This window comes from Uncinocarpus reesii, genomic scaffold (assembly GCF_000003515.1).
Source record: "Uncinocarpus reesii 1704 scaffold_1 genomic scaffold, whole genome shotgun sequence".
Lineage (NCBI taxonomy): Eukaryota > Fungi > Ascomycota > Eurotiomycetes > Onygenales > Onygenaceae > Uncinocarpus > Uncinocarpus reesii.
This window is the reverse complement of record NW_003052500.1, coordinates 5,388,992-5,416,796: the sequence shown is the minus strand read 5'-3', so window position 1 is coordinate 5,416,796 and position 27,805 is coordinate 5,388,992. Positions and strand designations below refer to the sequence as shown.

Here is a 27,805-nt window from a genome sequence, read left to right as displayed (position 1 = left end):
ACTTTGTCAAGATTGGATGGGTCTGGACGACTTTTGCATTCCTGTCAATACTATCGACTCAGCCCGGATTCGTTACTAGGCGAATCGACCTAAATGAGCGCCTCAGGAAAGTGTGGCAAGCCATATTTCGATATGCGTTGGTTACACTTGCTTGGATTCTCACCACCCAATGGTGTTTTGGCCCCGCTATCATAGACCGCAGCTTTACTGCCACGGGAGGGAGATGTGAAAGGGTACTCGCCAACGGGATGAGGGAGCCTATATCAGCTTCGATTATGACTTCTGTGGCGTGTAAAATGGTGGAAGGCACTTGGCAAGGAGGTCACGACGTTAGTGGACATGCATTCATGCTTGTTCTTGCAAGCGCCTTTCTGGTGTTTGAATTACTTGGTTCCGGACTTTCGGTGAATGAAAGGCCGGATATCAAAGCCAAAGACAGAGATGGGCAGGCATCGGAAATTGCTCTGGATGAGGATGCTCCGGACCCTGCAGCAAGAATGTCACGACAGTTTGTTTGGGCGGTTGCGGGTCTATGTTGGTGGATGTTACTCATGACAGGGATCTGGTTCCATACGTTTTTCGAAAAGGTAAGCCGTGTTAACCGCATCCGTCGACTCAACGACTTCATCTGTATCACTGCTGACTGTGACGGCTTTGCCCCAGGCCTCTGGGCTACTTATTGCATTGGCTACCGTGTACGCGATATACATCCTCCCGAGAACTGCTCCCTCGTGGAGATGCATAATAGGGATACCTGGACAATGAGAGATACAAAGAATAATTGTATAATACTTTTAATTAGATCACAGTTGATTATATCTTGGAGTCAGAAATCGTTGGGAGTTACACCACAGTGGAATGCCGCTTAACTTCGCCAACTAACCCTTTGCAACATTTTCACTCCTTTTCATCGACAACTCCATTTTCCGCTACCGACCTTCCTCCAGGTCTCTGATCGGCTCACGGCCAAAAAACCCGGCTTTGAATGCTATAAAGATGTGAGTGATCTTCTACTAGGGAGCGTCGAGTTTACAAAACCTAAAGTCGGATAATACAGCTTACCTCCAGGGATCAATGCCGTGGAATTCATTACCCTTGTGATAGGCTTTAGATCTTCTGGCGTCAAAGCTGAAGAGGTATATTTTTCCCATTGGGAAAGGATCTCTTCGGAACGAGATTTCAAATCAAGCGCAACTTCGCTTTTACTTCCTGGGTCGAACATGCAGCCTATTCCAAGACAGGTCCCGAATTCCCTGAAAGCAAGACGGAAGCGCACCGGGGTGTCGAGGTATCCCTCGCGGTCAAATAGGTCACCTGATGCAGATGGTTCAATTGAAGAAAGCGGTTAGTGAATACTGCCCAGTCCTTCTGGGGATATACACTTGCAGGCCACTTGAAGCAGGGTGCTTATGGTGAGGATTACGGATTTGAAGGATGCATCTGTTGCCCAAATCGGTCGCCCAATCCTCCCTTCCAGAGAGCCAATGGGCGGTCCAGAGGGTCATTCCCAGATCCAGTGTGTCGCTTGAAACGTAATGTTTCCCTTTTCGAGCCATAACTCTCTTATAATCATCAATCTCTTCCTCCAAGACCGGGCCGCCACCATAGTTCAACGCTGACGATTGTAAGAGCCGGAACACTACATATCCGTCGATCGGATCCAAGTTTCCCTCGCTGGCCACTAAGGGTCTCGAGAGGTCCATTGCAACCTTCCACACCATTCTCGGATGGCTGGATGTTCTGTTGAGAAAGAAGTGCGGGTGGATGGCTTTTGCCAAAGACACCGCTTGACGATTGAATGCAGGTTCGCCGGCGGCCATTGCTAGTCGATTCAGGGCGAACATCCACACGGTAAGGTAATGGTGATATTGTCCGTCACCATCGGATCCAGTTTCCGACTCTTTTCCAATCCGCAAGCCACCCCCGAGTGGCTCCTCGTCCGTAGCACCGGGCAGCCGAGACTGTCCATCACGGGTTCGACCCAAGACGTCGTGGACAGTGAGAACAAGACGTTTGGCGAACATGAGATACTTTCCATCACTGGATTGATTCTCTTTGTGTAATGTCAGGAAATTCAATACCCCGAACGCGTCAGTCCATAGATAACGCCCTCTATGGCCGCCAGACTTGGGCGGAGGTACCCAGGTTGAGGGATCAGCTATGTTAGAGAAATTCCCATACACACTTTCCATCGAACTCTCGAAGCGATGAATGCGAGACATCATAGATGACATAGAAGCAAAGCTCCTAATTAAAGAGATACCGGGCTTTCGAGCCATAAGGGTCGGCGCTGGTGCTACCGGTGTTACGGTGTATGTATATAGTGGACGCTGGGATGTTGGAGACGTCATAAGAGGGATCTCACTGGTTGATATGATTGGTTGACGCTCAGACGTTTGCACCGTTTGGCTGACACCGACCAACAGTCGAAGCGTGGCATCTGATTGGGCGAGAACTGGTTAACTAGTTAATGAAGTAATATTGCTTACCAAAGCAACGATGCAGTACATGTCGATGTTGCAAAGACATCGCAAAAGACGACCGATCTTGGTAGTTAGCCGAGCTACGAATGCGCAAGAACGTCCTTGCTAATTCCCGGATGGCGACGATCAATAAGTTCCAAAGAGGGGGATACCACGGCCAAAAGAACGAGCAATAAGCTGTCAACTCTTAAGTGTGTACGTATGTATGTACGTACTTGTACTCCGTGGAGTACATGCTTGTATACAGATGTGAAGTCATAGGATCCAATCTGGAGGACCTTCGAGTGGCGGGTTGAATCGCCTGGGATCCTGTTTTACTCGTATCAGGTTTCGCTAGGCAGATGTAAATAGATATAGATTGCTAGCCGAGCTCTGATTTCTGAGTGCTTCTCAGGGCGTTGATTGTGAATGATGAGAGATAACAATAGCTTGCTGTAAACGTGCAACTATGAGCTCGAGACTCGTCGATATCATCAAGTCAGCGGCAAAGCCTCTCCCTCCTCTTACCGACGAATCGTTTGGGTCGTATTTTGACCATCTCAAAAATTACAAGGTCGTTTTATTGGGCGATGGAAGCCATGGCACGTCAGAGTTCTATCACGCGAGGGCCGAAATTACGAAGCGCCTGATTGAGCATCACGGCTTCGACACCGTGGCGTTGGAAGCAGACTGGCCCGATGCCGAAGAACTTGATAGATACGTGCGACAGCGACCGGGGCTCAAGGGTAAATTGGAGCAAGGAAAAGATGAGCCATTTCAGAGATTCCCGACATGGATGTGGCGGAATAAGGAAATGCAAGACGTTGTCCACTGGATGAGAGACCATAATGCGAAACTTCCTCCCCAGAAAAGAGCCGGGATTTATGGGCTGGACCTTTACAGCATGGGAAGGTCTATTGAGGGCATCATCAAATACCTTGACGGGGTCGATCCGAAAATGGCAAAATTGGCACGCCAGCGGTACGGCTGTCTGCAACCGTGGGTAGAAGATCCGACATCGTACGGATTCGCGAATTTCACCACTACCGGAATGAAAACTTGCGAGGACAAGGTCATTGGAATGTTACGAGATCTGCTGCAGAAGAGGTTGGAATACTCTGCTCATAGGCACGATGGGGAAGAGTTCCATAGCATGGAGCAAAATGCTTATCTTGTGGCCGATGCAGAGTCGTATTATCGAGCGATGTATTCTAGCCGGGCAGACTCATGGTCTCTTCGAGACACGCACATGTTTGAAACGCTTAATCGGTTGCTGAAGTATAAGCCTTCTTCCAAGGCTATAGTATGGGCACACAACAGCCATATTGGAGACGCAAGATATACCAGTATGGGCAGGCATCGTGATGAGCTCAACATCGGTCAGCTATGCCGTGAGAACCTTGGGCGTGAGAATGTGGCCTTGATTGGATGTGGGACACATACGGGCACTGTGACCGCTGCACACGAATGGGATGATGATGCAGAGATCATGAAAGTACGGCCGTCCCGATCTGATAGCTGGGAATACTTAGCTCATCAAACTGGCATCCCGTCATTCTACCTCGAGCTCCGGCAGGGTCTGTCCGATCCGGAAACCCGCCAGGAAATCCTGAAGGCATCACCCCGATTAGAGCGGTTTATTGGCGTGATATATCGTCCAGCAACTGAACGAATGTCCCACTATTCCGCAGCTGATCTCGCAGATCAACTCGACGGGTATATTTGGTTCGATGAATCCCAAGGGGTAAGGCCTCTGGAGATGACGCAACCCCGCACGCCGCTCGGAGTGGACGAAACTTATCCCTTCGGGCTGTGAGTCCTCCGCGAGCGGGACGGTTGAAGTGGACCGCTGATGTTTTGAAGGAGTGTCGTTGATGTCAAGATGAAATTGATATTCCCGACGTCATTTGTAACGAAATCTGATTATCTAATCAGTGAGCAACGTGATTACATAATGTTTGTTTACTTTTGCTTGTTTTCGGACTAGTTACTGGGAGCTTCACGACTCTCCGTCCTTTGCTTCTCAGTGTCCAACGTGTAGCTCTCCATCTGTCTATATTCTTAACAGTCGTTGAAAACTATATCCTCAACAATAGAAGCTGCAGTTGATACAGACCACCGTTGACCCCTGCCAGCCTGTACCGTTGCTGCATCAACATGCCAGTCACTCGTCGGTCCGCCCGATTGAGGGGGCAGACACCGACCCTTGAGGTATGTTGGATTCTTTTTGGCTGGTCTTTTTTGGCTACGAGAAGCAGTGCAAGTACTTACTTCTATAGCCATCTCAAGTTGACAAAAGCCATTCGCGACCCGCTGCCAAGCTGCCATCCCTTGTCGAACATGACGATGAACCAACGGCACCTAGCGTGAAGTCGGGCAATAATACACGGCCGACGACTCCTATACAAAAACCACTCTCTACGCCTTCAAAGGCTAAATCTAGCTCGAGGGCATCTGTTAAAACACCGTGCACAAATGGACCCGTGAAACCGAGTCATGGAGAAATGCATCCTAGCAAGGTTCATCAGAGTACCTCAAAACAGCTTGACAGTGGCCTTATACTTGGATTTCAGCCAATTCAAAAGGACCCAAATGCTCCAAGCAATCCTCTTCTGACCCTATCCAATACACCTTCAAAAGGCCGACTCTCGCACCCTGACCAGCTAGAAGCATTGAGCTACGACTTCAAGTTCTCCTGCGAGGACTCTGGGCTTAGCGTCGAGGCAAGAGACATTATGAAGAGCATCCGAGAAGATGCCGCGAAAATTAAAGCTGAAATGAAAATTAAAGGGCCTGAATCAAAGGATAAAGAGGAGAAGCCGAAACAGATGGGCGAGAGGAAAATCGCCAAGGTAAAGAGCAAGATCGGACGTTTCAGTGAAATCCATATGAATCAATTCAGGAAGATGGACTCTATAGCCAATCATCCTTCTGCCTTCAGAGCTCGTCCAGATCGTGTCCAGCCTCCCGTTTCGAAAGGTCTCAAACGCACCATTTCGAAGGCTCGTCTTGATGAGCCGGAGCGACCTTCCCCAGCTAAAACTAATGTCCGTGTACCCGCGACTACGTCTACCAACTTGCCCGCAAAACGCCAAAAGAATAACGGGAATGAAGATATTTCTACTCGTCGACCACTGTTCAAAAATGACCAAGCTACGAATAGACCCGGCACAAGCACCAATTCTTCCCTCCCTGAGAACATTGGAACGCCGTATAAACCAAAGATTACACACTCTACAAGTGTGCAGCACTCTAAAACCACCAATATTCCTTCATTACTACCACGCTCGCCTTCAAAATCTAACCTCGCGCCTCGAACTCCACAGACGGACCTCAAAACAAAAACCAACAACACAACTCCCGGTCTTGGGACTCTGAAATCAATTCTACGCCGACGTCAACCACTGTTTTCTAATGACCCGCTAAAGGTTGCTGCTGGGACCCATCAGGCATTTCCGGATGGTGACCTGAGCACCAAACTCCTATTCGCGACGGATCCTACCAATCCAAGTCCAACGATTCCTTCCGCTAAAAAGCGCGTTGATTTCTCTGATAGCACCAATACTCGTGATGCAAATGAACCATTGGACGGCCCTCGAACGCCTGATTTGGGCCCCTTGGAAGACGCCGAGAGTGGTGATATCGTTTATCCAACGCTGCCGCCTCTGAGCACGCCCAGAAATGCCGAACAACTTGCTTTCTTTTACGAGCCTTCTCCAGTTAGTACACGCAAATCTTCGGTAACGACCAATACGCGTCGACAGCTTGCCTTTTCAACTCCTGGGGCGATCCCGCACGGCATAACTAACAAGAAACGCCAACGGGAGGAACATGGGGCTGAGGAGCCAGATCATGCTGCTAAATTTACGACTGATCAGCGAAGTGCTAAAAGGGTCAAGGTCCTCCCGATGCCTGGATCGAAGACTCAGACTCCCAGCCCAGTGAAGCAACGTCCGATCCAGACAGCAACTCCACGAAGTGCCATTCGCGCTACAGCCGGCTCGGCACGTAAGTCTGGCCTTAGTTTTAGTCGATTAAGCTTTCTTGCGAGACCCAAACAGCGACGTTAAATCTCCGATTGCGTTTACTCGCCGCTTCTCCGCTATGAATTGATGAAATTCTGCTCCTTTCAAATTCAAATTTGTCCAACAAAAGTTGATATTTTGCCGAATGCTTGTTTTGCTGGTTGTTGATTTCTAAAATGGCCGTGATATTTTCTTTCTCCTAGTATGGTATCTTCGTTCTTGTTCACTTTTAGTCTTTTATTCTCCAACAGTTAGCCGGTGTTATCTGGAGTTCTAAACCTTCGTTCGATTTTCAACACAGGGTATGATCGGGGGAAATCCTTTGGATGCTGGGAGGCAGTTTGTTTTCTGTTTGGGAGTCTTCTCGTGGCGCCTATGGGCTGATTATCATTTGCGAAGCTACTTCTGGGCCATTTTTGCTCCCACTTCAATGGCTGTGTGTACGATATGTAAGAATACTCGCAACTGCGTGTTTTGTCTTCGGCTTTATGCCAGTTCATGCTGTTATTTCCCTCTCCATTGCTTTTCTAGCTCTTTGCTTTGGCCCTCTTTAAATCTAGATTATAAGGAAACCCAATGGCAGCATATGGTTCTGAGTTTAAATCGTCTTTGATGCGATGAGTAAAAGAGACTATCTTCTTCTTCTTCTTCTTCTTCTATTATAAGTATAATACTTGTACAGACGACATTCCAAGGCCAATATTACATCACTTTCAAAACACCAAGAGTTAAAAGGTTCAACAAAAGTAAAGAGAAAAATTGTTTAATACTTATACATATTGAGAAAGCCAAGTTGAAAAGAAGACCGTAGAAGTAATAGAGACGTAAAGAGGAAAGAGAAATAAGTTGCGGACCATTTGCTCTTCTTTTTCTGAGCCCAAAAAGGAGGACCAAACAGGATCAAGGATAATAAAAAAAAGGCAACAAGAACTCCTGTGATGCGTGTAAGATACGCCGCTGCCATGAAATTCAAAACGACTTTTTTTCTTTCATGATCGCGTAACACCCACCAAGACCGCGCTCTCGAAGAGTCGAGCAAGCCCAAAGAGAATATGAACAGGATATAAAAGGAAATAAACGGGATATTCAGAATCGTCTCAACCAAAGCGAGAAAGAAGCGTGGTACCGTTCCCTATTGCATCCCAACTCCAAGTGACTTGATTAGAGATCACACTGCCTTCAAAAATCCCAAGGCAGAATCGCAGGAATAACTTGTCTCTCTAAATTCACCCTTTCATGGACGCCAAAAACGAATCAAGATTGTATTCCTCTTCATATTGCCGGTCATCCCATAATTCTCCCAGGTCGTCTAGCCAGCCCCTTTTGCCCTTTTCTTTAACCTCACCGTCGATATCTACCATATCGACTTCATTACCGGTAAGACCGGAGTCTTGCCCTGGTTTTTCTGCAGTATCGGCTGTCTCACCGAGATTGAAGAGGTCAAGGAGCTGATCAGTATCCATGGTGCTGAGACCGGCGTTTTGTTGGTTGACGACGGTGGAAGCGACATCGATCTTGAAACGTTGGAGACTATGAAATGGTTAGTAAAATAGTTACCCAAGCTAGGAAGACGAAGATGTGTGCGAATAGAAACGTACTTTAAGATCTTTTCTTCCAGTGTGCCTCGTGTGATCAGACGATAGACATTAACCACCTTCTTTTGTCCGATACGATGAGCGCGATCCATGGCTTGAATATCCTTTTGCGGATTCCAATCATGTTCGACAAAAATAACCGTATCTGCACCAGTAAGATTGAGACCAAGTCCACCAACGCTTGTTGTGAGGAGGAGAACATCATAGCTAGGATCCGTATTGAATTGATTGACGATATTCTGACGTTTCGTCGCTTCCACACTTCCATCGAGACGCAGGTATTGGACAGACGGAAGTAACTTTTTGAGAACATCGTTTTGCACAATGTCTAACATCTCCTTCATCTGACAGAATATCAAGGCACGGTGTGGACTGACATAGCTTGCAGCAGTAGTCAGTTCACCTTCAGTAGATGGGTCCACGCCAATACCACAATCTATAAGCAAATCGCGAAGTGCCGTAAGCTTGGGAGCATGACTGATATCGCGAATATTCGAGCGTTTATCCGAGAGGTATTTCTGCACTTCTGGATATTGTCTATGCCCTTCTTTCACAACCAGGGCAGGGGAGTTGCAAAGTCGACGCATGTATTGTAAGGCTTGGAAAATATGTTCCTTTGCCTCTTTTTCGGTACTTCCAATCTTCTTCGCCAACTCTTTCTGTTCCTTTTTGGTGAAATCTTCGAAGAGTTTTCGCTGAAGTTCACTCGGGTCGCAATAATAATTTTGCAATATCTTTGGCGGCAGGTCGTTCAGAACCTCCTCCTTCAGCCGTCGCAGCAAGAACGGAAGGACTTGTTTGTGCAAAGCTTCGATAGCTAAAGCCCCCGCTTCTTGCTCTTTTGAAGAAGACTTGCTGAACCGACTCGCAGCGATTGGTTTGGCGAAGCGGTCTAGAAACACCTTTTCGGTTCCCAAGAATCCAGGCATGAGGAAGTCGAACAACGACCACAGTTCCAAAACGTTATTTTGAATCGGGGTGCCAGAGAGAATAAGTCGGTGGTTGCTTTGGATGCGTTTCACTGCCTGAGTAATTTTTGCCCTTGGATTCTTAATCAAGTGGCCTTCGTCCAAAACGCAATAGTTCCAAGACATCGGTAACAGGATATCGTTATCGTTCCTGCAGATATCGTATGAAGTAATTACAATATCCACCTCGCTGAGTCGTGATCGGTGTTTTGATCGTTCCGCTGGCGGACCCATGTATGAGACGCAACTAAGGAAAGGTGCGTATTGCTGAATCTCTTGTTGCCAGTGGCCAGAAACACTAGGGGGGCAGATAATCAAAGACGGTAGTCGTCTTACCTCGGGAGCCTGCGTTCGGGCGAACTCTTCTGCTCGTAAATGATGGTCACTAGCCACGATACACAACGTTTGTAAAGTCTTTCCAAGGCCCATGTCGTCACAAAGAATGCCATGCAGATTGTATCGATTTAGAAACGCTAGCCAGTTGACGCCTTCTTGTTGATAAGATCGCAGTTCGGCCTTGATTCCAACTGGTATCTCGAAAGGCTCCACTTTGCGCACGTCAAGCATTTGTGCCATAAACTTTCTCTCCCGGTCTCGACCTTTGAGCAATTCGTCCGACAAACCGGGAGGATCAGGAATGCCAGCCTCCAACGGGACGAGCTTCACAAGTGTCGCAAATGCAGTGGTTGCCAAAAGCCTCACGTCATTATCTGAATCACTCATTCGCCCAAGCACCGGAACGATAAGAAAGACGACGTACGGAAGAATTTTCTCTTCCATTACGTGGATTAAATGATATATGCATTCAATGGCGCCCTGTCGACAGTTGACGTCCAACGCATTGTTGATCGAGGGTAGGACCTTTTCCACAAGCATTGTCATGCCTTCGACAGACATAACGCTACACAAGGTGGCGAAGCATTTAGCAGCAGCGTACCGAATGACGGAAAGTTCGCATTGCAACGCTTTTACAACAAGAGGCATAAGTTCAATAACCCAGGGGTAGATGCCAGGGTGAAACTTGGGGGCTAGCGCACGTAATGTCGACAGCCCGTCCACCGTCTCTTGTCCTAACTCATTCGTCGGATCCTTGATGTCGTTTGGAAGCTCTCCCATCAAAGCTTGCTTCAGGGCATTTCGAATGAGGAAAGCAAGGTTTGGAACCTTTTCTAATAACTGAGCTCCAAATTTTGTCGCCAATTGCTCTAGAGCCTCTTTCGCTCCGCGGCGCATAATCCTAGCTTCTCGTGATTCTTTCTCAAACTTGGCCGCATCAATTGGATCTTTCCTATCTTCTTCTTTGCGAAGTGATAGAATAGCTTTCTCCAGGTGGGCATTGTGATGGAATTCTGGCGTTTCTGATGTGTCAACACAGCAGAATTTAACAAGATTACCAATGACTTTATCAACAGGTCCGCGTTTGGTAGCTGTAGTATAATACTCCACCAAGGATGCGATGGCGGATGCTGACCGTTGCTGGAGCTCAACATTTTCCTCCTTTTTCACACTGTCCATCATGGCTTTAATAATATGGCTGGGCTTTTTGGGTATATCCTGCAGGGCAACCAAAGAGCCGGCAATGGCAGCCCGAACCCGCATATCACGTTGCTCTTTTACTTCCTTGGCTTCATCGACAGCAACTTGGGCGCTTGCGCGAGAGTCGTTCAACACTTGAAGTGCAGTGACGCGTTGGGTTGGCGATAGGTCTTTCTTAAGCCTGTCGAAATCCGGGCCCACAACCTTCTCAGCATCATGAATTGAGAAGGCGTTCGGTCCAGCTTCTGGATCTCCTTGAACTACCACAGCTAAAGTTGGGAGTCTAGATTGTGAAACATGCGCGTGTTCTCGGAAAGTGTTAAGAAGTGAATGGCATTGCGCTCTTGCGATATGCAGGTAGCATGCAATGTCACTATACCACGATGGCCGCTCAGTCTCTATCGAAGGATTGAGCCATTGGGACAGGAGAGAGGCATAGCGAGAAGAAGGACCTTGCCGTTTCGTATACTCCTCGATCACCATAGCTGCCACTAGCTGGGAAGTGGAGCCAGGGCAATTCAACGCAGGTAAAACTCGATCCCATATGCTAGGCCCATTGGCGGAATCCCACGTCGACAAAAATTCGCCAAGCGCGATAGCAGCATAGATTTTCGACCTTATCATCGTATCCATACCAACCAAGTCAATATCGCCCTGTAACATATGGCCATCCACATTATGTGTCATCACCACATGCGATTCCTTCTTTTCGGTTTTTCTCCTTCTACCTCGTGGCGCAGGTTCCGCGGGAACTGACTGTTTTCGTAGGACAGTTGGTGCGAAGGTAAAAGGCGATCCGGAGGGTCGAATGAAAAGACACAAATCCATAGGTATAGGGTAACGGGGAACTCCAAACGGATTCATGGTCGCCGTGATAAGTGGCTGGATCGGGGCGACAAGCTGGTCTGTGCCGAACGCTTGTCGAGCGTTAAGAACTCTAAGCAATTGTGTCCAAACTTGTAAGGATAACTTAAGGACGCTTTCATGTCGTTCGACAAGCAGGTTCTGAAAAATAAGTCTAAGTGCTTTACCGTCCACCCATGAATCTTGCCCTTCTTCCTCCAGTTTCAAAAACGTGAGCAGAGCACGTAAAACAGCAGATCGTACGCTTGAAATTGTATGTCGAAGGAAAGGAAACAAACGAGGGACGAGATTCCCAAACGACGATTCGGGGTCATGAGCGGCATTGGTCTTCATTGCCTCCAGCACCGGTGGGAATGTGCAGAGCTTCACGAGAACATCCATCACAGAACCTGTGCTCGCGCTGAGGTCGTCTTGGGAATTTGAGAGACAATTCCAAACATTTCATCAAAGTACTCAAGGCTTCTGGTCGTAGTTTCACAACTCATCCGCAATGGGGATCAACGTAGCGGCGCTAACTGCACGAACGTCATCGTCGTAATCACCAAGCCTTTCATCACAGCCTCAATAACACCATCTAGGACAGTGGGATCTTCGAATAGAATGTCGTTTCGAACGGCAACCAAATATTTTAAGCCAATCATTCCTCCATGGCAGACTTCCCAGATCGGTTTCAAGGTATCCAAATCCTTTTGCATCACGATCCTATGGAGGATTTGGTAGACCAACACAACAGACTGAGAAGGGAGGTGGGATAACAGTGCGCCTAGAGTTTGCCCGACTGTTTCGCGAATTGGCGCTACGACGTTGTCCGAGATATAATCTCCAAACCGGTCCAGCATGAACACGCAAAGAAGTCTACAGGCGAGATCGTTGAGCCAGCGGTGATTAAGTTCGTCATTTTCCGCCCTCGACCTTCCCCATAGACGGCCTGCGCCAGCTCCCTGAACGCGAATTATTTCTCGAAGACCCATAGCGGCTCCGTGCCGAATCTCCCAGCTGTGGTCGAATAAGTCCACCATCAAGAAATCGCACACACGCTCGTACGGCCACTCTAGATTTTGCTCCTCAGAATCAGTTTGAATGAAGGACTTTTCCGGAACCACAGCACCCTTGAATTCGGTAACCACCTTGGAATCGTCGTCCGGCCCTTCGCGTTTCAGAGAAAAATAATCGATCTTCTCGTCTTCATTTTCCTCTCCATTTTCTTTTTTGATGGGATGGGGTGTAGTGCTAGCTGGAGTTCCAGGAATATCGGAATTTTTTCTAGAAGAGAGGTCAACAACTCTGATTTTATGCCCCCCCATCCTTGCTGATTGCTTGTGCTTCCGTTTCAGTTGATTCAATTGGCGTTTGCTCAGGCCGTGTTCTTCGCCGTTCATAGGAGTCTGAAGGTCATTCGGAGAAGTAACTGGTTGCGGCGAAAGCGCCGTCAGACTATGCTGGCGAACCAGGGACGAAACAGAGGTATCCAGGGGCGGGGCACACCCTGCTCCGCGTGATTTGGAAAAGCCACTGTCATTGACGTCGTAATCATTAGCACTGTCGTCTTCCGCGTATTCGCCCTCGAGACCAAGGCGCCAGCCAAGCGTTTTCTTCTGCTGCTCTAATCTTGCTGTGGCATCCAAACCGGCAAGGGAGAGCTCATAGTCTCTGCCGGCACTTCCCAGCAGCTTCTGGCCATGTTTGATGATGGAAACCAGGTCCAGAGATTCCAAATCCAAACAGCCACCCGCGTTGTCCCTTTCCTTTTTTAATTTGGTTCTTTCAATCTCCTCATCTTTAGGGGGTAGACTGTCGTCGGCATTTGGATCAAACTTGGGTGCATGGGCAACGATCCCGCCAATTGCCTTGGCTGCGGCGGTCCTCGTTTCCCAAGATCTTGATCGAAGATACGGCACAATGCGGCCAAGTAGATTGAACAGTTCCTCTGGATGTTGTTTCTGGACGTCAGCCAGTTGCTGGGCAGCCGTGTTCCTGATCACTGGCGTGCTCCCCGTCTCCAAAAGACTGTCGCCAAGCAATGTTAGTCAGCCGGTTGATAGCATAACACTGGTGGAACTTACGTGACTAAGCGATCGAGCCTAAATTCGCCGAGACAATTAGTAATCAGGCGCTAAGAGGCGAGGGTGGACAGGGCTTACCTCGACCCCATCACGACTTCTTGCTGCTCTGATCATCAAAAGCAACGCGTCGAAAGCAAAGGCTGTGAATGGAAGAAAAGCGCAGTGGAAATCACCAAGCAGCCATCAATACACATGGTGGGTGACCAGAGCACCCATGGTTTGGATAATTCACCAAGTATAGTGATTAAGTAATAACAGAGCCAGGGGGTGTTGACCAGAAGTATGTTGTGCGAGACCTGCCAAGTCAAAGAGGTTAAGGTCGGGGTGGTGCTGGGTTTGGAGAAGAAGCTGCTCGAGGTTGCAGAGGGATGTTTATATCATTGGGACAACCTTTGCTGCAACGCGCCTATCCATGTCCACCGCAGGGCCGCTTGTCCGCTCTGGGCCTAGCGTGCCTCACATCCCTGCGCCCCAAGCTGAATTGAGGCCCTTCACGTGACAGGCGCCCCCGCCGTCAAGCCGCAACGAGCAAAAAAGCTGTCCGGTTGGTGGCTGACTGCTTGGCAAAGGTCGTGCTGGACAGAGTAGCCTGTCTGTCAATCTCGCACCAGGCCTACAGCCTGCAGGGCATCAGCTGGATGAGGACATTTCATCTTTACATCTACATGGCGACACATGCCTGGCCACTGCTGAATGGTGGCCCTTTGGCATCCCGCGCAATGTTCCGTATTGCCGAACCATTCTCTGGAATTCCACCTTGAGCTTAATGAATGACCGCTTGCGGCGCGAGCAAAGACTATTTGGAGTACGAATGATTTGCTTTCTCTTAAATTCAAGATAATCATGCGATAGTGTTATACAGGCTCTTCCCCCAAAACATGGCTGAGACACAGATCGCGAAATGTCCAACACTTTCTAGAAAGCTGCAGATTCCAATGTCACAAGCCCAGTTATGTAGTTTGGAGATCTGTTCCCCATCGGCCCAGCCGTAGTTGCAACAGGTTCGATGGCCCCGAGAGCGGTCGAAGAAAGCAATGGGTCAGATATTAGCCCTTTCCATTGGATCGCTAAGGGAACGCATGATATACACAGGGAATAGAGAACTGCAGCGGAGAAATTCATCTCCTTTCTAGTTCACACGATCAAAGCATCCTTCACTATCTCGACTCCACAATCACTTTTGTGTCTTCGTCTTTCCCCAATAAACCCAACGTGCTAACCTGCTCGGCTCTCGGGACGTTCTCTCGCGGGTGAGCCGCAATTGCCTTGCGGTAAGCATTCTGTAACGCTCTCGTTCTCGCAGCCTATAATTTCCAAAAGGGCCATCTGTTAGTTCTCCACATGTCTGACGGATGGATTTCTTTTTCCGGCAATTGAATGCGCCGGGACGCACCTCTTTCTTGTGGTGTAGGCATTCGTAGTAATCTTCCATGACCGGAACGCACTTCATTTTGCCATTTTCGCCTTCGCCGCTGTTAACAACGTAGCAGGAGAGGAGATCCTGCCAAAAGGGAAAGCACCGCGATGGGCCTGGGTTCGATCAGTCGTGTCAGCGGAGGAAGCCCAACTGCGATGGTTTTTGGGGACGAAGAAACAGGTCAGTGCATCAATACATACCTCCGGTAAGTCCGTAACCCGATGCCATTGTGTTTTGATTTCAATTGACTGCAACAGGTTGCCTCAAATCGCCTGCTGAGGTTGAAGTCCGATGCTGGAGACGGTGTATTACATAATCTGGCTGCCAAGACATCGGGCTCGATTTCGCCCCCGATTGGTCCAGGCCTAAAGTGCTCGTCAACTGCCACATCGACAGGGCCATCGCCAACGTCCAACTGGCAACAGCATTGATTTCCTCAGAGGCTATGAGCAAGCCCAAATATGACGGCTCTCTCAGGTTTGTCTGATGCCCATCTGGTTTTGCTAGCGGTCGAATTGTGCACACATGGAGATATCTCGCAACTCCCTGATCTGCTCCGTCATTTCCGCAACCCGCCCTCTCTCGACGTTGTTCTCCGCATTATCTTGACCTTTTTACCGGAAAGCGTTGAGCCAGATCGCTATACTACCGTCATCAATGGCCTCTATCTTGAATCGTCAGCCGCAGCCACGGAGCTAGACATAGATACATCCACAATCGCAGAGTTGTCTCCCGCTGAAGCTAGAAAGCAAGTCAGAAAGCTACGACTCCTACCTCTTCGATACCCCGGGCTTTCGAATGACCCTACAATCACGCCTCTGACTCATTTCCTTATCCATCGAGCGTACAGAATAGACAACGAGTTTGGCGTGCAGACGTTTGTCCTTGCCTTGATCAAGCCGTTTGTCCACACATCAGATTACCTCCGCAACTGGGTTATAGCTACGATACTTCCGTTGATTCGGTTCAATTACGAATACCACCCTGATATGGAGGGAGCACTTTCTCTGGAGCTCCTCGAATCACTTAATAGTAAAAGCGCTGTCAATACTCTCCTTTCTCGCGCAGACCGACGCGAAAATGGCGGCAACGTAGACCGGGATATACGAGGCCTGATCGGACCGTGGATCTATGGACAGGGCAAATCAAAAAGGCGAAAGCTGAATGGAGACACTGTAGCATTTCGAGCTCCGGACAAGGGCTGTTGTGCAGGCTGGCAGGATGTTAATGAATGGTTGCTCTCTACAGCCGTACGGGACTTTGAGTTGGCGGTTGAAGCAGTGATTCGGTGGGCTGGTCCCAGAGATGTCGACTTGGGTGGATATGAAGATACGGAAATGGCCGTGTCGACGGACACGGAGCAGAAACTGGCTTTCGCCTATGGCCAAGCCGCCATTGCGGCGGTGTATACAGTTTCAGAATGCAATAAAAATACTTTCGAAGGTTCCTGTCGCATTCTAGCGAGAATTGCGGCTCTTCTAGGGATTGAAGGACATTCAACTCTACTAGTACATGGTGACGAACTACTCCCGATTGCTCCAAATACAATCTGCTCCAACGCCTGCCGCCGAAATCTCCTTCACAACCTTTTGCTTGATACGCCTAATTGCCTTACCTATCCGTCACGCGAGTCTATTACGTTTTTAGACGGTGTTCTAGTTTCCATTCGCACATTGAATGACTTTGGTCACTTCATCACACCCAGGCATGTTGCGGAAATATCACTCTTTGGGGATGAAAATGCCCAACTTTATGAATTGCATGAAGTGCTTGGGATATTAAAAGGGAATTCCAAACAGTCACGCAATTGGGGTCAGTTTAGGGACCAATTGTTATGGCTGAGAAGTTGGGGTTGTGAACAGAATTTCACGCCTGCCGACCAAACGTCCGAACCATCAATGGGTTTGTTTTGGCGGGTATCCCTTGATCGTTTCGAAAAGGAGATTCTACATATTATGCTAATGGCAAAGCGTAAGCTTGTGGACAGCCTCTAAGCCCATCGATCCTGTTTCTCGCTAACATGTCGCAGAATATGAGGCCGCCATATCTACCTACGTTACTCCGTCCTCTCCTCTTTCCTCCGAGGAAGTAGAAAATGCCGTGACTAACGCCATTTTTATGGCTTATGATAATGCATCGAATGGAAACAGAACTAGAGGTGGAATAAAACATGCCACAGAAATGTATGTGCCACATAACCTGTCCCGTGGGCCACCATTAACCTGTTGGTGGTAGACTCGAGTCATTCATTCCTCATTTTCCGAGCTCTATAGCATTTCAACAAATACAATCCCTGATATCTGCAACTCATGCCCTATCCTTCTATTCTCTTACCCTCCAGCATGGCGTTCCGTTTCAACCTGTGAGCATTCGCGTGCACCAGGACCCACTATCGTTGATAGAACGAGTACTGGAACAAAACGCAAAAGCTTACACTGAACTGGACAATCTTCTAAGAATTGGCCGCGATCTGATCTCTGCCGGGCTTCCAAATGGCCTACAAGAGGATGACCTTCCCAATACAGATATATCCGCTCTATCTTTCGAGCAGATCCAGCTGGTTTCTGCTCACAGAGTTACATCCCTAGCTATATCATGTGCCCTTACTGCAAATGATTTCGACACAGCGTACTCATATATCACCACACGACTAGCTCACAATACCCAATTCCTGGGCTCAGTGGATTCAGGCCCCATCGTCGAAGACAGCCTCTCCTGGCGGGCGGCATACAATGCAGGACGCCACCGACCAACAACCTCAGGTGCTGAAAACGCATCTCTGCAATCCCGTATCTCTCGGCTCTCCCAGCAAATGGAGCTCCTCTCTCTTGCCCTCGTTCTCTCTCCTTCGCCAGACAACCTACCAGAAATCCTCGCCGTCTGGCGTCGCTCCGATGAAGAAATGAACACGCTTCAAACCAAAGAACAAGAGGAAGCAGAAGCCTGGGACGCCCAAGGCGATCAAACCAGCATGTCCTCCGCCCCCGGCGCTTTCGGCCCCTCAGACGCTGAACTCGACGCCATTGACACGCAGCGAGAACGCGCCAGACGGCTACGTACCTCGCGTAACCTTCAGCGTCGACACCGGAGGGATTACGAAGAAGCACCCATGGGCCTGTTCGATGTCGCCCGCGGTGCCGCTCGGGCGATTAGCAAGAATGCATTCCCTCTCGCCTCCGCGTCGACCCCGGCTACGTCTTCGCTGCCGAGGCCCGCCAGTGCAACGTCGAGTCGACCCCGGCAGAGTATCGAGGTGCCCGGGGACGAGTGGGGATGGCATGATGGGTCCAATACCCCTTCAGAAGCTGGCGATGGGAGTAGAGTCAGGAAGAGAGACGTGGTAAGCAATATGGTTACAGGAGGACTTGTTAGCGGGCTGGGATGGGTGCTGGGAGCGCAGCCGGTGAATCAGAATACCAAGTAAGACTATGTACGGTTCTTTCGTCGAGTGTTGCGTCTTATTCTACGAGGGGCACATTATGTATATACCCTTTTTTCCATGCTCTAATCTTGATGTCATGCATCGCTGAATGGCTGGGCGGTTCAATTGCTCGTCCATTTTTTCTCAACACAGGCAATGTTTCTTGAGCGGTCTTTAGTGGAGACAGATGAAAATTCTCCTTTTTTGTTTCTTTCGTTCATTCATATCTCTATATCCTCAGATTTAAAAAACGCAGATCAACAGTCGTAAGTACACCAGGAACTAAGTTATTGTTGTCCCCGGGGAGGTTGAAAAATAGCAGGAGACACCTTACAAAGAGGGCGTCAGATATCAAGGGGTTTCCAGTAATGCATTTCACAAGCAATTGAAAAGAACAAACGTTGATGATTCTCCCACCGCATTATTATCGATACTGGAAAGCCTATGGGTTGAGGGAACAAAAAAGGAGGAAATATTCAAATCCAAAGAGAACTCCGTCTTTTTGCAAGAAAAGGTGAGAAAGATAGAGAAAACATAAGGAAAAGAGATAAAACAAGGGGAAGAAAAAAAAAGAAACGGCGAAGCTAGACAAAAGGTAATAGGCTTGGGTGTTTTCAAGAAGAGAATCAACGACGTCCAGACGTCTTTTGGAGGACATTGTAGCAAACCATGCGAGGGGTAGGGGAATAACTGGAGGTCAATCGTGTCAACTGAATTGCAAACCGAGTTCGTGGGGATTCGGACCAAAGCGAAGCTGCAAGAAAAGAAAAGAAAATGCAAGACTTTGATGGCCAAAACCTTTTTGTAAACAGTCTAATCATTCCAGTCCCAAACTTGCTTCAAGAAATGCGCCATATTGACCTTCTTATTCTTCATCTCAAGCATCCAGGGGTGCTCCAACATGCGCCATGGAGTTGCTCTTCGGGGAGGCTCTTTCTCCAAACTGCGATGATTCGAATTAGCACTAATTTTGGCGTCGCTAATGAGCAGGATTCAAATGCTTACCAGCACTCAATAAAGTATTTAAAGTTATCGCTCCAGTAGATTCCATTCCCTGGTTCGTCTTTCAGCTTGGGGATTGGTTGTCGGACAATGTACGTTAGGAGATCAATCAAGCCTGCTCTTGGCTGCATCACCGTCCCATCTGCTGGGAAAGGAAACCGGTGCTGCGCAACTTCGAGCAAGGTGACTCCGAGAGACCAAACGTCGGACGTAATCGTATAAGATTTGCCAGTAATTCGTTCGGGCGCCATGTAATACGATGTGCCAATGAAAGTGTTTGCATCGCCTTTTGTGCCGAACTCGCCGCTGACACCGAAATCGCAGAGTTTGACTTGCCCTGTTCGGCAGAGGAGGATATTCGACGGTTTGATGTCTACATCTCAAAGTGTTAATAGGTTCGAGGCCGGGTACTTGGTTCAAAACATGCACATACCTCTGTGGATGATTTTGCGTCCATGCAGGTACGTTAAACCGTTTAATACGCCTTCAGCAACCTTTCCTAACACCTTTTCTCCAGTTCGGCCACCAAGCTTCTTGACCTCTTTGTAGACACTGTCGAGGCTGCCGCCTTCACAAAACTCCATCGCGATAGATATTGTGCTTGACGACCTATCCATAAACGCCCCATAATACCGGCAAATATGTTCTGATGCACAGCCCTTATTAAAATTTAGTTCTCGAAATATTTGTTTCTTCACGTCAGGGTTAGGATCGGTTGTGATGACCTGAACCAAGGATTAGCCGAAGCCTGCTCGCGACAATGTGATCTGAACGTCTAGTACATACCTTTAGAGCGAACACCGTTTTTCCGCCTATTAGTATGCATCTGGTGACCGCTCCACCGGCACCTTCGCCGAGGCTGTCAAGTTCAATGATCTTCCCTTGCTCGCTAGCAGCTGTCCACTTTTCGTCATCGAGATCTTCAACATCCAAGGGCCTGCCCAGTTCATGGCTCAGTTTATCCAGATCAGGTAAAATGCCATTCATGCTATTCTCTCGTTCCATCGGCATCCCGCCTTCGCGGTCGGAATATACGGAGCTGATTGCGGACGACGGATCCCTGGTGGCTCCAAGGGGATCTCTCATCCCCATGGCAAACGAGAGAGTAGAAAACGACGAAGAAGTTGCAGATGCCGGGCCACTGGTTTTGCCATCATGCATCGTAAAGCTCCCAGACCGTGAATGTGCCGAGAGGTCGTGTGAAGAGGCGTTGTAGGGTTGTGGTTGTTGCTGCATTGGCCGGCCATTGTAGTAGGAGGTGTTTTCCTGTGGGATTGTTCCCCTGCTACCCATGGGCGTTGCAATCCTCAACTCCGGGGGCAGCTGGCGAGCGGGAAATTGTTGGGCGTGTGGGTCATCGTATGAAGCGGTGCCAACTTGGTTGACGGGGCGAGCGTTCGGTGAAGGGGGGATGCCAACTGTGAGCTTGGGCGGCTTTCGGTTTCCCGGCGTGGGGATCTTTAGGAGAGGAGCGGGAGAGGACATATTACGGGCCGGTTAAGATGTGTACGGGACCTGAGAGACGATGGTCAGCGGGGCGGCGTCCGTCGAGCAAAGAGCGCGAAGGGCTTACCAGGGTCCGGTGAATTGGCAGAGGCTAGAGGAAGGGAGATCTGACTTGGCTCAGGATGCTAAGCGACCAAACGCCTATTTCCACTCTGGATCCAACAGCTCGTTTCTCGAGTGGCGGGTAGAGGGGAGACGAGCTGGGGTTTGAGGGAGTGACGGGGGAAAGGCTTCCGCACGTGTCGTCAGAGTGACGCCAGCGAGATGAAGAGGGGGAGGAGGACGAGAGAGAGAGAGAGAGGGTGAATATTTAAAACGACAGCAAGCACAGGCAAGCAAACACAGAGGTTGAGTGATACAGTGTCTCAATGGGCCATCGAAGGGGGTCGACTTCTCCCCGCGGTGTCAACTGCAAGCACCGCGCCCAACAACTAGTGTTCCCAGATCCCACGGCGGTGATTGGGGCAAGGGCCGAAACTCAGCAGCACTCCTGGACCTGGTCAGTTAATCTCAGCGCAGATCGATGCCGAGACAAGCAAGCGTGCGCTTTGAAGCAGAGCAGCAGAGGCGAGAGAGAGAGAGAGAGAGGGAGAGAGATGGGTTGTGGTTGAGTTGGGCGCTTCGAGGGAAGTTGGAAGATGCTTGGGCCCAATGAAAAAAGGGCGAGGTTGATCAACGATGATGAAGCCAGCAACCTAAATAGCCAGCAGTGGGCCGTGTCTCGGGGCCAGAATGGAAGAACCAGAGGGAACTGCGACGATGAAATTGATCGAGGGACCAGCGGTGAGCCGCTTTTGTTTCGAGAAGCGCCGAGACGACCAGAGCTGGGCTGAGCAACTGAGACGGACGACGGCGATGGCTATGTCAATGGGTTTAATAACCGCTACGGATTTGATTCTACAGACCGTGAATGAACGGCGCCGGTGCAGCAGCGCCGACGACTATATAAATATAGGACGCATGCTTCCTGCTCCCCGATTCGTATATCCATCGACACCATTCTTCATGACAGGGCCGTTGGGGGCCAAACCGGAGCAGCCAACTGACAGCATCGCCAGTCCACAGCTCGTCCACCGGTTCTCTTCCAGCTTCATCTCTGCATCCAAAGACAGACCAATTGCCTGTTTGAGCCTGAGCCATCCCGGCAGCACGGCCAGCATTAACTCGCGAGAGCGCTCAGCTAGTGCGCAAGGGAAAGAATCAGAATGGATTTGCTAATAATAATGGATGCCATCTTCGACTGGTATCAATTCCACGCCACGGGCCATGAGATCTCTACCGAACAGCCGTCTTGGAAGCGACCTGCATCTCCCCAAACGTCCCCAAACACTGAAAAAAGAAAACAGCTAAACATAGAACAAGCTTGGCCCAGAGATGCACATCTGGCTGTGAAATACGGACAAGCAACGCTTCCTGACGCTCTCTCCAGCCAATGCCTGCGTGATCCCGGCCTGCGCAAGCGGGAGCCAAGCACCCGCGAGGCGGTGATCGTTTTGGGCGCACAGTCAGAGATACGGCGGAGACACTCATTCTCTTCCAAAAATCAATCCTTCCAAACATCCTGCACCCCACATTGGCGCAGCTGGCGATAAGAATAGCCCTGCCCCACGGTGGTTGTTGTGTGCGTCCGACGCATGCACTGGTCATCCATCCTGCTGCCGGGCCAGGGCTCTCCTTGACTCAGCTAACTGCATCTCCCCAGCCAAAGGCGACAGCGAGAGGGAGAAGTGGAAGAGTCTTAATGGTGGCCAGCCCTCTACGGTTTTTACCGCCGTCGTCCGTAGGACATCCCTCGACTTCGATTGTGAAGAAGCTCCCACATTGTCGCTCATTGGAATGCTTGCTGGCAGCAAAAGACTCGCGTATCGAGTTCCTTACCGAGCGCTGTCATGTTTCCAAACCCGATCTCATCGTTATCGATCGTTTCACACCCCTGAATTCCGTCTCCCGCTTCGGTTGCATCCGCGATCTCGTTTTCAAGCTTGGTGGTTTCAATCCTTGCCTCCATCTAGCCAACATCGTCCAAACTCCCCAGCAGGGCATTTGTCAGATTCCAAAGCGATCTGTCCCGGCCCTTGCATCTAGACCTCTCTTTTGCCAGACACAGTGTCATTCTTTTGCTGACTGTGAGCCCAGGTTAGCCGCGCTGAGATGTGGTTTAAAGGGGACTACACAATTCCCAGTCTGCGCAAACCACAAGATCCAACTGCGGCGTGCTTGTGGGTTCATCCTGCGAAGAGTATCAACTGCTGTGGAAGCCCGAGTGGTCAATCTTTCTTGAGAACCGGAAACTGCCAGCTTGCAGCGGGTTGGGTCTCGACCATTGTCCCCTTTCAACCATCGTTTCTGGAGAGTTGTCTCTGCTTGACGGTGCGTCGTCCCGCAAGCTATGGGGGCTGCAGCGCTATTATATAGGCGGAAGCAGCAGGATCCGATATTCCAGCAGCTCCAGCCTCCAGGCCCCAGCGGCGACCCGACGGTTGATTCTCGGGCTTCGGGCTGGCACTGGCGGGCATCAGGCGATGCGGTCGCGGCAAGTTCCGAGGGCCCCGGGAGAATTCGGAACCCGCCCGATGAGTCAGCGCACACTCCCCAGCTGCCAACATTTTCCCTCCCGATCAGCAACGAACGCGCAACATGAGCGACGGCCAAGCAGATGAATTGTCGTCTTGGGCATTCACAGCATGGCACATCACTGCTTGATTCCGTCGCGCTGGTCGTACCGCCGAGCAGAGCGGTTGCGCGTGAGCCCCGGGAATTGAATTTCCTGGGTGAAACGACCAGCAATCCGCACCTCTTTCACCCGCCTTGGACCACCCGGGGGGTCCCCTGAGCCACTTGACGCTGACGGCTCCCCAGGGCTTAAATTCGAGCCGGTCCAATAGGGTCGGTTGTTTTGCCAACCAACCTGCCTCTTCGCCGGAAGCCAAGCGCTTGTTGCGCTGAGAGATGGCGATTTCCGCCAGCCTACGCTAACTTTGCATCTGGCCCTGCGGAACCACAACGGCAGCAAGCTTTTCTGCTCCGTTTTTTTCGCTCTTCCTGGAGCATCCAATCTCCACATTTTCATCATTTCTGCGCTCGACGTGGTCCCATTCCCTGGAGGCTAGAGCTGCACCTTTGCCGAGTATCTCCAGATTCCAAATGCATTCCGTCAAGCGCTCTCCCGTTTCCAATAACCTCCGCGGAGACTCTGCGTTTTGCTTGACTTCTTTTTCGAATTTGTCTCCTGCTGCGTGGTCTTTCGGAATCTGCAAGGCCGGGGGATGGCCAGATTTGTCCCAATATCAAATCCCCGTGCCTGCCTGTGGAAGGGATTCGAATATGACGTAGCCTGGTAGTTAATTTTGTATTTTTTATTTTTTATTTTTTTTTTCTGTGTAATATATAAATATCCTCACTTCTCCAACTTCCAGAAGAAGCATTTTTCTCTCTCCATCTCTACCATCAGCGCCTACTCTCTGATAAACATTTTATAACGCTCAATAAACTACACCAGCTCCTTTATAAATCATCACATGTTCTCCTTCTTCTCCAAGCAACAGCCACCAGAACCGGCGCCACAACCAGCCGCAATGACTGCCACCGAACGACCACCGATTCAACACATCGACGAGGCTTCCTTCAAGGACGTCGCCAGCCGCGTCGCCTACCTGAAGGCTTTTCTCAAATTCACCGACGAAGACGGCGCTGCTCTAAATGCCGCAAAACCAGTCATTGCACCTGCCATCCCTGCCGTCCTTGACACCATCTACACCAATCTTATCTCGTTTGACGTTACTGCCAAAGCCTTTGTCCCCCGCCAACCCGAACAGGATGAGCATGACCCAGCGGCAGCCACGGTCGAGGACCTCACGCTGACCCATCCCAATATCCTCCACCGCAAAGACTTCTTGAAGCTTTATCTCGTCAAGCTGGTTAGCAACACGGACTGGTCGGACAACAGCAAATTCTGGGACTACCTCGACAAAGTCGGTCTGATGCACACAGGCGAACCTGGCTTCAAACACCGCAGCAAGCGACCACAGCTTCGAGTTGAGCTGATGCACTGCAGCGCATTGCTGGGATTCGTCGAAGATATCGTTCTCAATGCAGTCATGGGTGCACAGGATGTCGATCTACCTACGAAAACCAAGATTATCCGTGCATTCAACAAGCTCCTCTGGATCCAGAATGACCTGTTCTTGAAGCAATATACGCCAGAGCCATGGAGCGAGAAGAAAGAGACGAACGGACACTGAATCGGCCGCGGGAGTTAGGGCCAATGTACTTTTTTTTTTTCCTCCATTCTGAACGAGACATGACGGATTGATCAAATGCCACTCTGGAGTTCCGGGTATTAGGGTGTCCTTTTTTTTTCTTTCTCTCTACTGCGCTTTTTCCTCCTTTCAAAATTTCTTATTTCGGAAAGTCTCGTTATTCGGGGAGTTCGTGAAGCTAGATATTCGCGCAAGAGCTTACATCGCAAGCGAAGACCTTCTGTTTCTCGGAATCAGATGCGCACGTTCGGTGTCGAAAATAGAGACGACATAACTAAACTGAGCGAGTATAGAGCATAATAGAACATATTTCTAAACGGAATGAATATCGATAAGAGAACAGCTATCTTTCCGTCGCACATTTTAGGATGTCATTTACTCTGTAGACTCACTCATGGTTGTTTTGCAGTCGAGTTCAGTCAATGGCATCGCATTCTCTCTAGTTCGTGGTGACTCGATGTCAATGGTTACTACATTTTGGATGTCGTCGTATTGGCCAACAGAATTCACTTTCTATCATTCCTCGTTGAACTTGCCGCATCCACGCTCGACAACCAGGTCACATGCCTTTCCACGCCCGTTCTCTTTGGTCAATGGCTCCCACTTCGCTGCGATCAATTGAGTGCCTTCTTTGACGCGCGCAACGGCAGACGCCAACGACTGGTTTCTTAGAACCTGGCCAAAGACCGCTGGGAAAGTATCGCGAGAACCACCCAGTATGCACCATTGGTCCATCGCTACGGGAGTACGGGATGTACATCAGCGGTTTGCACTTTGCAGCGCCCATCACTTCGATCGTCAGCTAGCTAGCTAATCGTGATAACTGATTAGGGAAAAATAAAAAAAAAAGAGGATGCGCGTTCTCCACGCATGATCTCATTGACGCCAAGTTCCGGAGCTCCTGCCCGTGTCATCAACAAAGGCGCGGGCTGTCGTCGCCCGTCTTTCCGCAACAGAATTCAGGGAAATTCCGAAAAGGACCATGCGATGGATCAGTGAAGAATGACGCGAGGCCTTTGTCGAGTTTCAAAACTGGGATGGGCTTATTAGGGGAGGATGATGAAAACGGAAAAGACAGTGTACTCCGTACGGAGTACATCAATCGGTAACGAGAGCAATGTTGAAGGCCCAACAGCCACCCGGATCCTGAGCGGCGTTTGATTCTGGGAACTTCTTGCTCAAAACAAGGCAGAATGGAGACAAAAAAAAGGGGGCAGTGGTCTCCTTTTATCGGCGCATCTGCCAGGAGGATTGTTGTCGACAGGGCAAGCCGCTTTCGGCGATGTGGGACATTCTCCAAATATCCACCTTTTGAAAGAAGATCCACGAGCTAATTATCCGGCCACCTGGCCGTCTTTTGCAGAAACGCGCGTCCAAGTCTGCCTGCCAAGTGTTGTGGTGACGGGAAGACCTGGCAGACAGCTTGTTTCACGTCCAGGAGACATTATTGCTTTTTCATTCAAAGATCTACAGCGAGATCAGAGGAATCCTGCCCTGGAAATTCCCCGTTGGCCCAAATACAGTTCCTGGGAAACCGTCTCCTGAGATGGGGGAGGAACTTGGCCTGTCAGCGGCTGCAGGGTCCTGGGCGGACAGATGTTTCGGCTTGGGAGCGTTCGCAGATTAAGCGTGTTGAGAAGTAATGTGGGAGGAGCTTGTTTTGTTACATTACAGATATTGGCGAGATGTTAGCTGGTGCGCTATTATTTTTGAGCTTTTTTTGGTGAAGGGGTTCGAGCCCAACAAAGGGATGGCTAGAAGTCGTCTCTTGCTCCCAGACTTCGCCAGGCCAGGTGGCTTTGAGTTGCGCAGAAATGCCCGTCTCCCACAGCACTCGAACCCATGCTTCAAGGACAATTCACCGATCCTTGGCCAGTCAGCTGTCGTTTCGGTTGGCAGGATCTTGACATGCCAGCAACCCAAAGCTAATCACTGGCAACCAAATGTACTTGTCGGGCCAATTAATCTGAAATCAACAGAGTCGTGGCCCGATTGGTTCCTCCGACACAGGATCAGTGCAAGGAACCCGTGCTCCAGCCCGCCAATCAAACGGCCATTCAGATGGGTACCTGCAGGACATTCCAGCGCGACGATGAAGGCGGAAAGCCTTTGTGATATCTGTCTGGTTATCCAGCCATTTGCCCTGGAGACCACGAGGCAAGACATCAACACCAACCCACACAGCAAGATGGCCGGTCGAGCCCTCGAGCGGACTGGCGACGGCGTGCAGAATCACAGCCAGGGAAAGCCCAAGCGATGAACTCTGGACTGTCGGGCGGGATTAGCGTTGCGACTGCCAGTGGGCTGGTCCACAGCGTGTGCCCCCTGGCCAGCGAATCAGGGGCCGGGCGAGCAGCCACGCCAAGCGAGGCCCCTGAGCGATGGGCGCTGGGCGGTGGGCGGCCCCAAACAATTGGCTGCGGTTCCAGTTAAACAGCGGCACCTGTTCTAGGGGCCTCAGCATGGCCTGCCTCGGGCGCTTCCCCCCTGGCAAATGAGCGTTTTTCGTGGGTCAGGGGCAGGATCTCCAGTGTAATCTCCCGGCTGCTACAAAGGTTGGGGGCCTTCCCCCTTGTGTTTCTTGTTTCTTCTTCTTCTGTTTCTTCTTCATCCTCACTGATCCGTTTCTTCAAGCCCACACACCGCTTGCAGCATCGCGCTTTTTCGACTTCGGTCGCCCACACGAA

The 27,805-nt window shown here is 49.9% G+C and overlaps 8 protein-coding genes across 8 annotated transcripts in view; 5 read left to right on the top strand and 3 right to left on the bottom strand.

Annotated features, from left to right (window-relative positions):
* Nucleotides 1-545: 545 nt before the first annotated feature.
* UREG_02069 (uncharacterized protein) lies at nt 546-2,529 on the bottom strand (the record flags this gene model as incomplete). The annotated part of the gene is made up of 5 exons (XM_002542507.1): nt 546-754; nt 938-988; nt 1,063-1,314; nt 1,424-2,455; nt 2,490-2,529. 5 exons carry the CDS (start codon nt 2,527-2,529, stop codon nt 546-548), a joined length of 1,584 nt encoding a protein of 527 aa, XP_002542553.1.
* A 402-nt stretch (nt 2,530-2,931) lies between these two features.
* Nucleotides 2,932-6,570, top strand: UREG_02068 (uncharacterized protein; the record flags this gene model as incomplete). The annotated part of the gene is made up of 4 exons (XM_002542506.1): nt 2,932-4,274; nt 4,577-4,673; nt 4,742-6,470; nt 6,524-6,570. The coding sequence occupies 4 exons, from the start codon at nt 2,932-2,934 to the stop codon at nt 6,568-6,570; spliced, it is 3,216 nt and encodes a 1,071-aa protein (XP_002542552.1).
* Nucleotides 6,571-7,713: 1,143 nt separating this feature from the next.
* UREG_02067 (uncharacterized protein) lies at nt 7,714-13,602 on the bottom strand (the record flags this gene model as incomplete). The annotated part of the gene is made up of 5 exons (XM_002542505.1): nt 7,714-8,017; nt 8,086-11,860; nt 11,953-13,457; nt 13,514-13,531; nt 13,592-13,602. 5 exons carry the CDS (start codon nt 13,600-13,602, stop codon nt 7,714-7,716), a joined length of 5,613 nt encoding a protein of 1,870 aa, XP_002542551.1.
* Nucleotides 13,603-15,391: 1,789 nt separating this feature from the next.
* On the top strand, nt 15,392-18,354 carry UREG_02066 (uncharacterized protein; the record flags this gene model as incomplete). The annotated part of the gene is made up of 3 exons (XM_002542504.1): nt 15,392-16,742; nt 16,960-17,113; nt 17,166-18,354. 3 exons carry the CDS (start codon nt 15,392-15,394, stop codon nt 18,352-18,354), a joined length of 2,694 nt encoding a protein of 897 aa, XP_002542550.1.
* An 810-nt stretch (nt 18,355-19,164) lies between these two features.
* On the bottom strand, nt 19,165-20,838 carry UREG_02065 (MAP kinase kinase skh1/pek1; the record flags this gene model as incomplete). Its single annotated transcript, XM_002542503.1, has 4 exons — nt 19,165-19,330; nt 19,357-19,726; nt 19,787-20,078; nt 20,140-20,838. 4 exons carry the CDS (start codon nt 20,836-20,838, stop codon nt 19,165-19,167), a joined length of 1,527 nt encoding a protein of 508 aa, XP_002542549.1.
* Nucleotides 20,839-22,082: 1,244 nt separating this feature from the next.
* Nucleotides 22,083-23,519, top strand: UREG_02064 (uncharacterized protein; the record flags this gene model as incomplete). Its single annotated transcript, XM_002542502.1, has 3 exons — nt 22,083-22,343; nt 22,562-22,995; nt 23,024-23,519. The coding sequence occupies 3 exons, from the start codon at nt 22,083-22,085 to the stop codon at nt 23,517-23,519; spliced, it is 1,191 nt and encodes a 396-aa protein (XP_002542548.1).
* A 915-nt stretch (nt 23,520-24,434) lies between these two features.
* On the top strand, nt 24,435-25,100 carry UREG_02063 (uncharacterized protein; the record flags this gene model as incomplete). Its single annotated transcript, XM_002542501.1, has 1 exon — nt 24,435-25,100. The coding sequence occupies one exon, from the start codon at nt 24,435-24,437 to the stop codon at nt 25,098-25,100; it is 666 nt and encodes a 221-aa protein (XP_002542547.1).
* Nucleotides 25,101-27,374: 2,274 nt separating this feature from the next.
* The window catches only part of UREG_02062 (uncharacterized protein), a gene marked incomplete at both ends in the record, with an annotated part of 1,247 nt that continues 816 nt past the window's right edge, over nt 27,375-27,805 (top strand). Inside the window, one exon of the mRNA XM_002542500.1 lies at nt 27,375-27,513. Coding sequence (XP_002542546.1) covers nt 27,375-27,513 — 139 coding nt within the window. The remainder of the gene's footprint in view (nt 27,514-27,805) is intronic.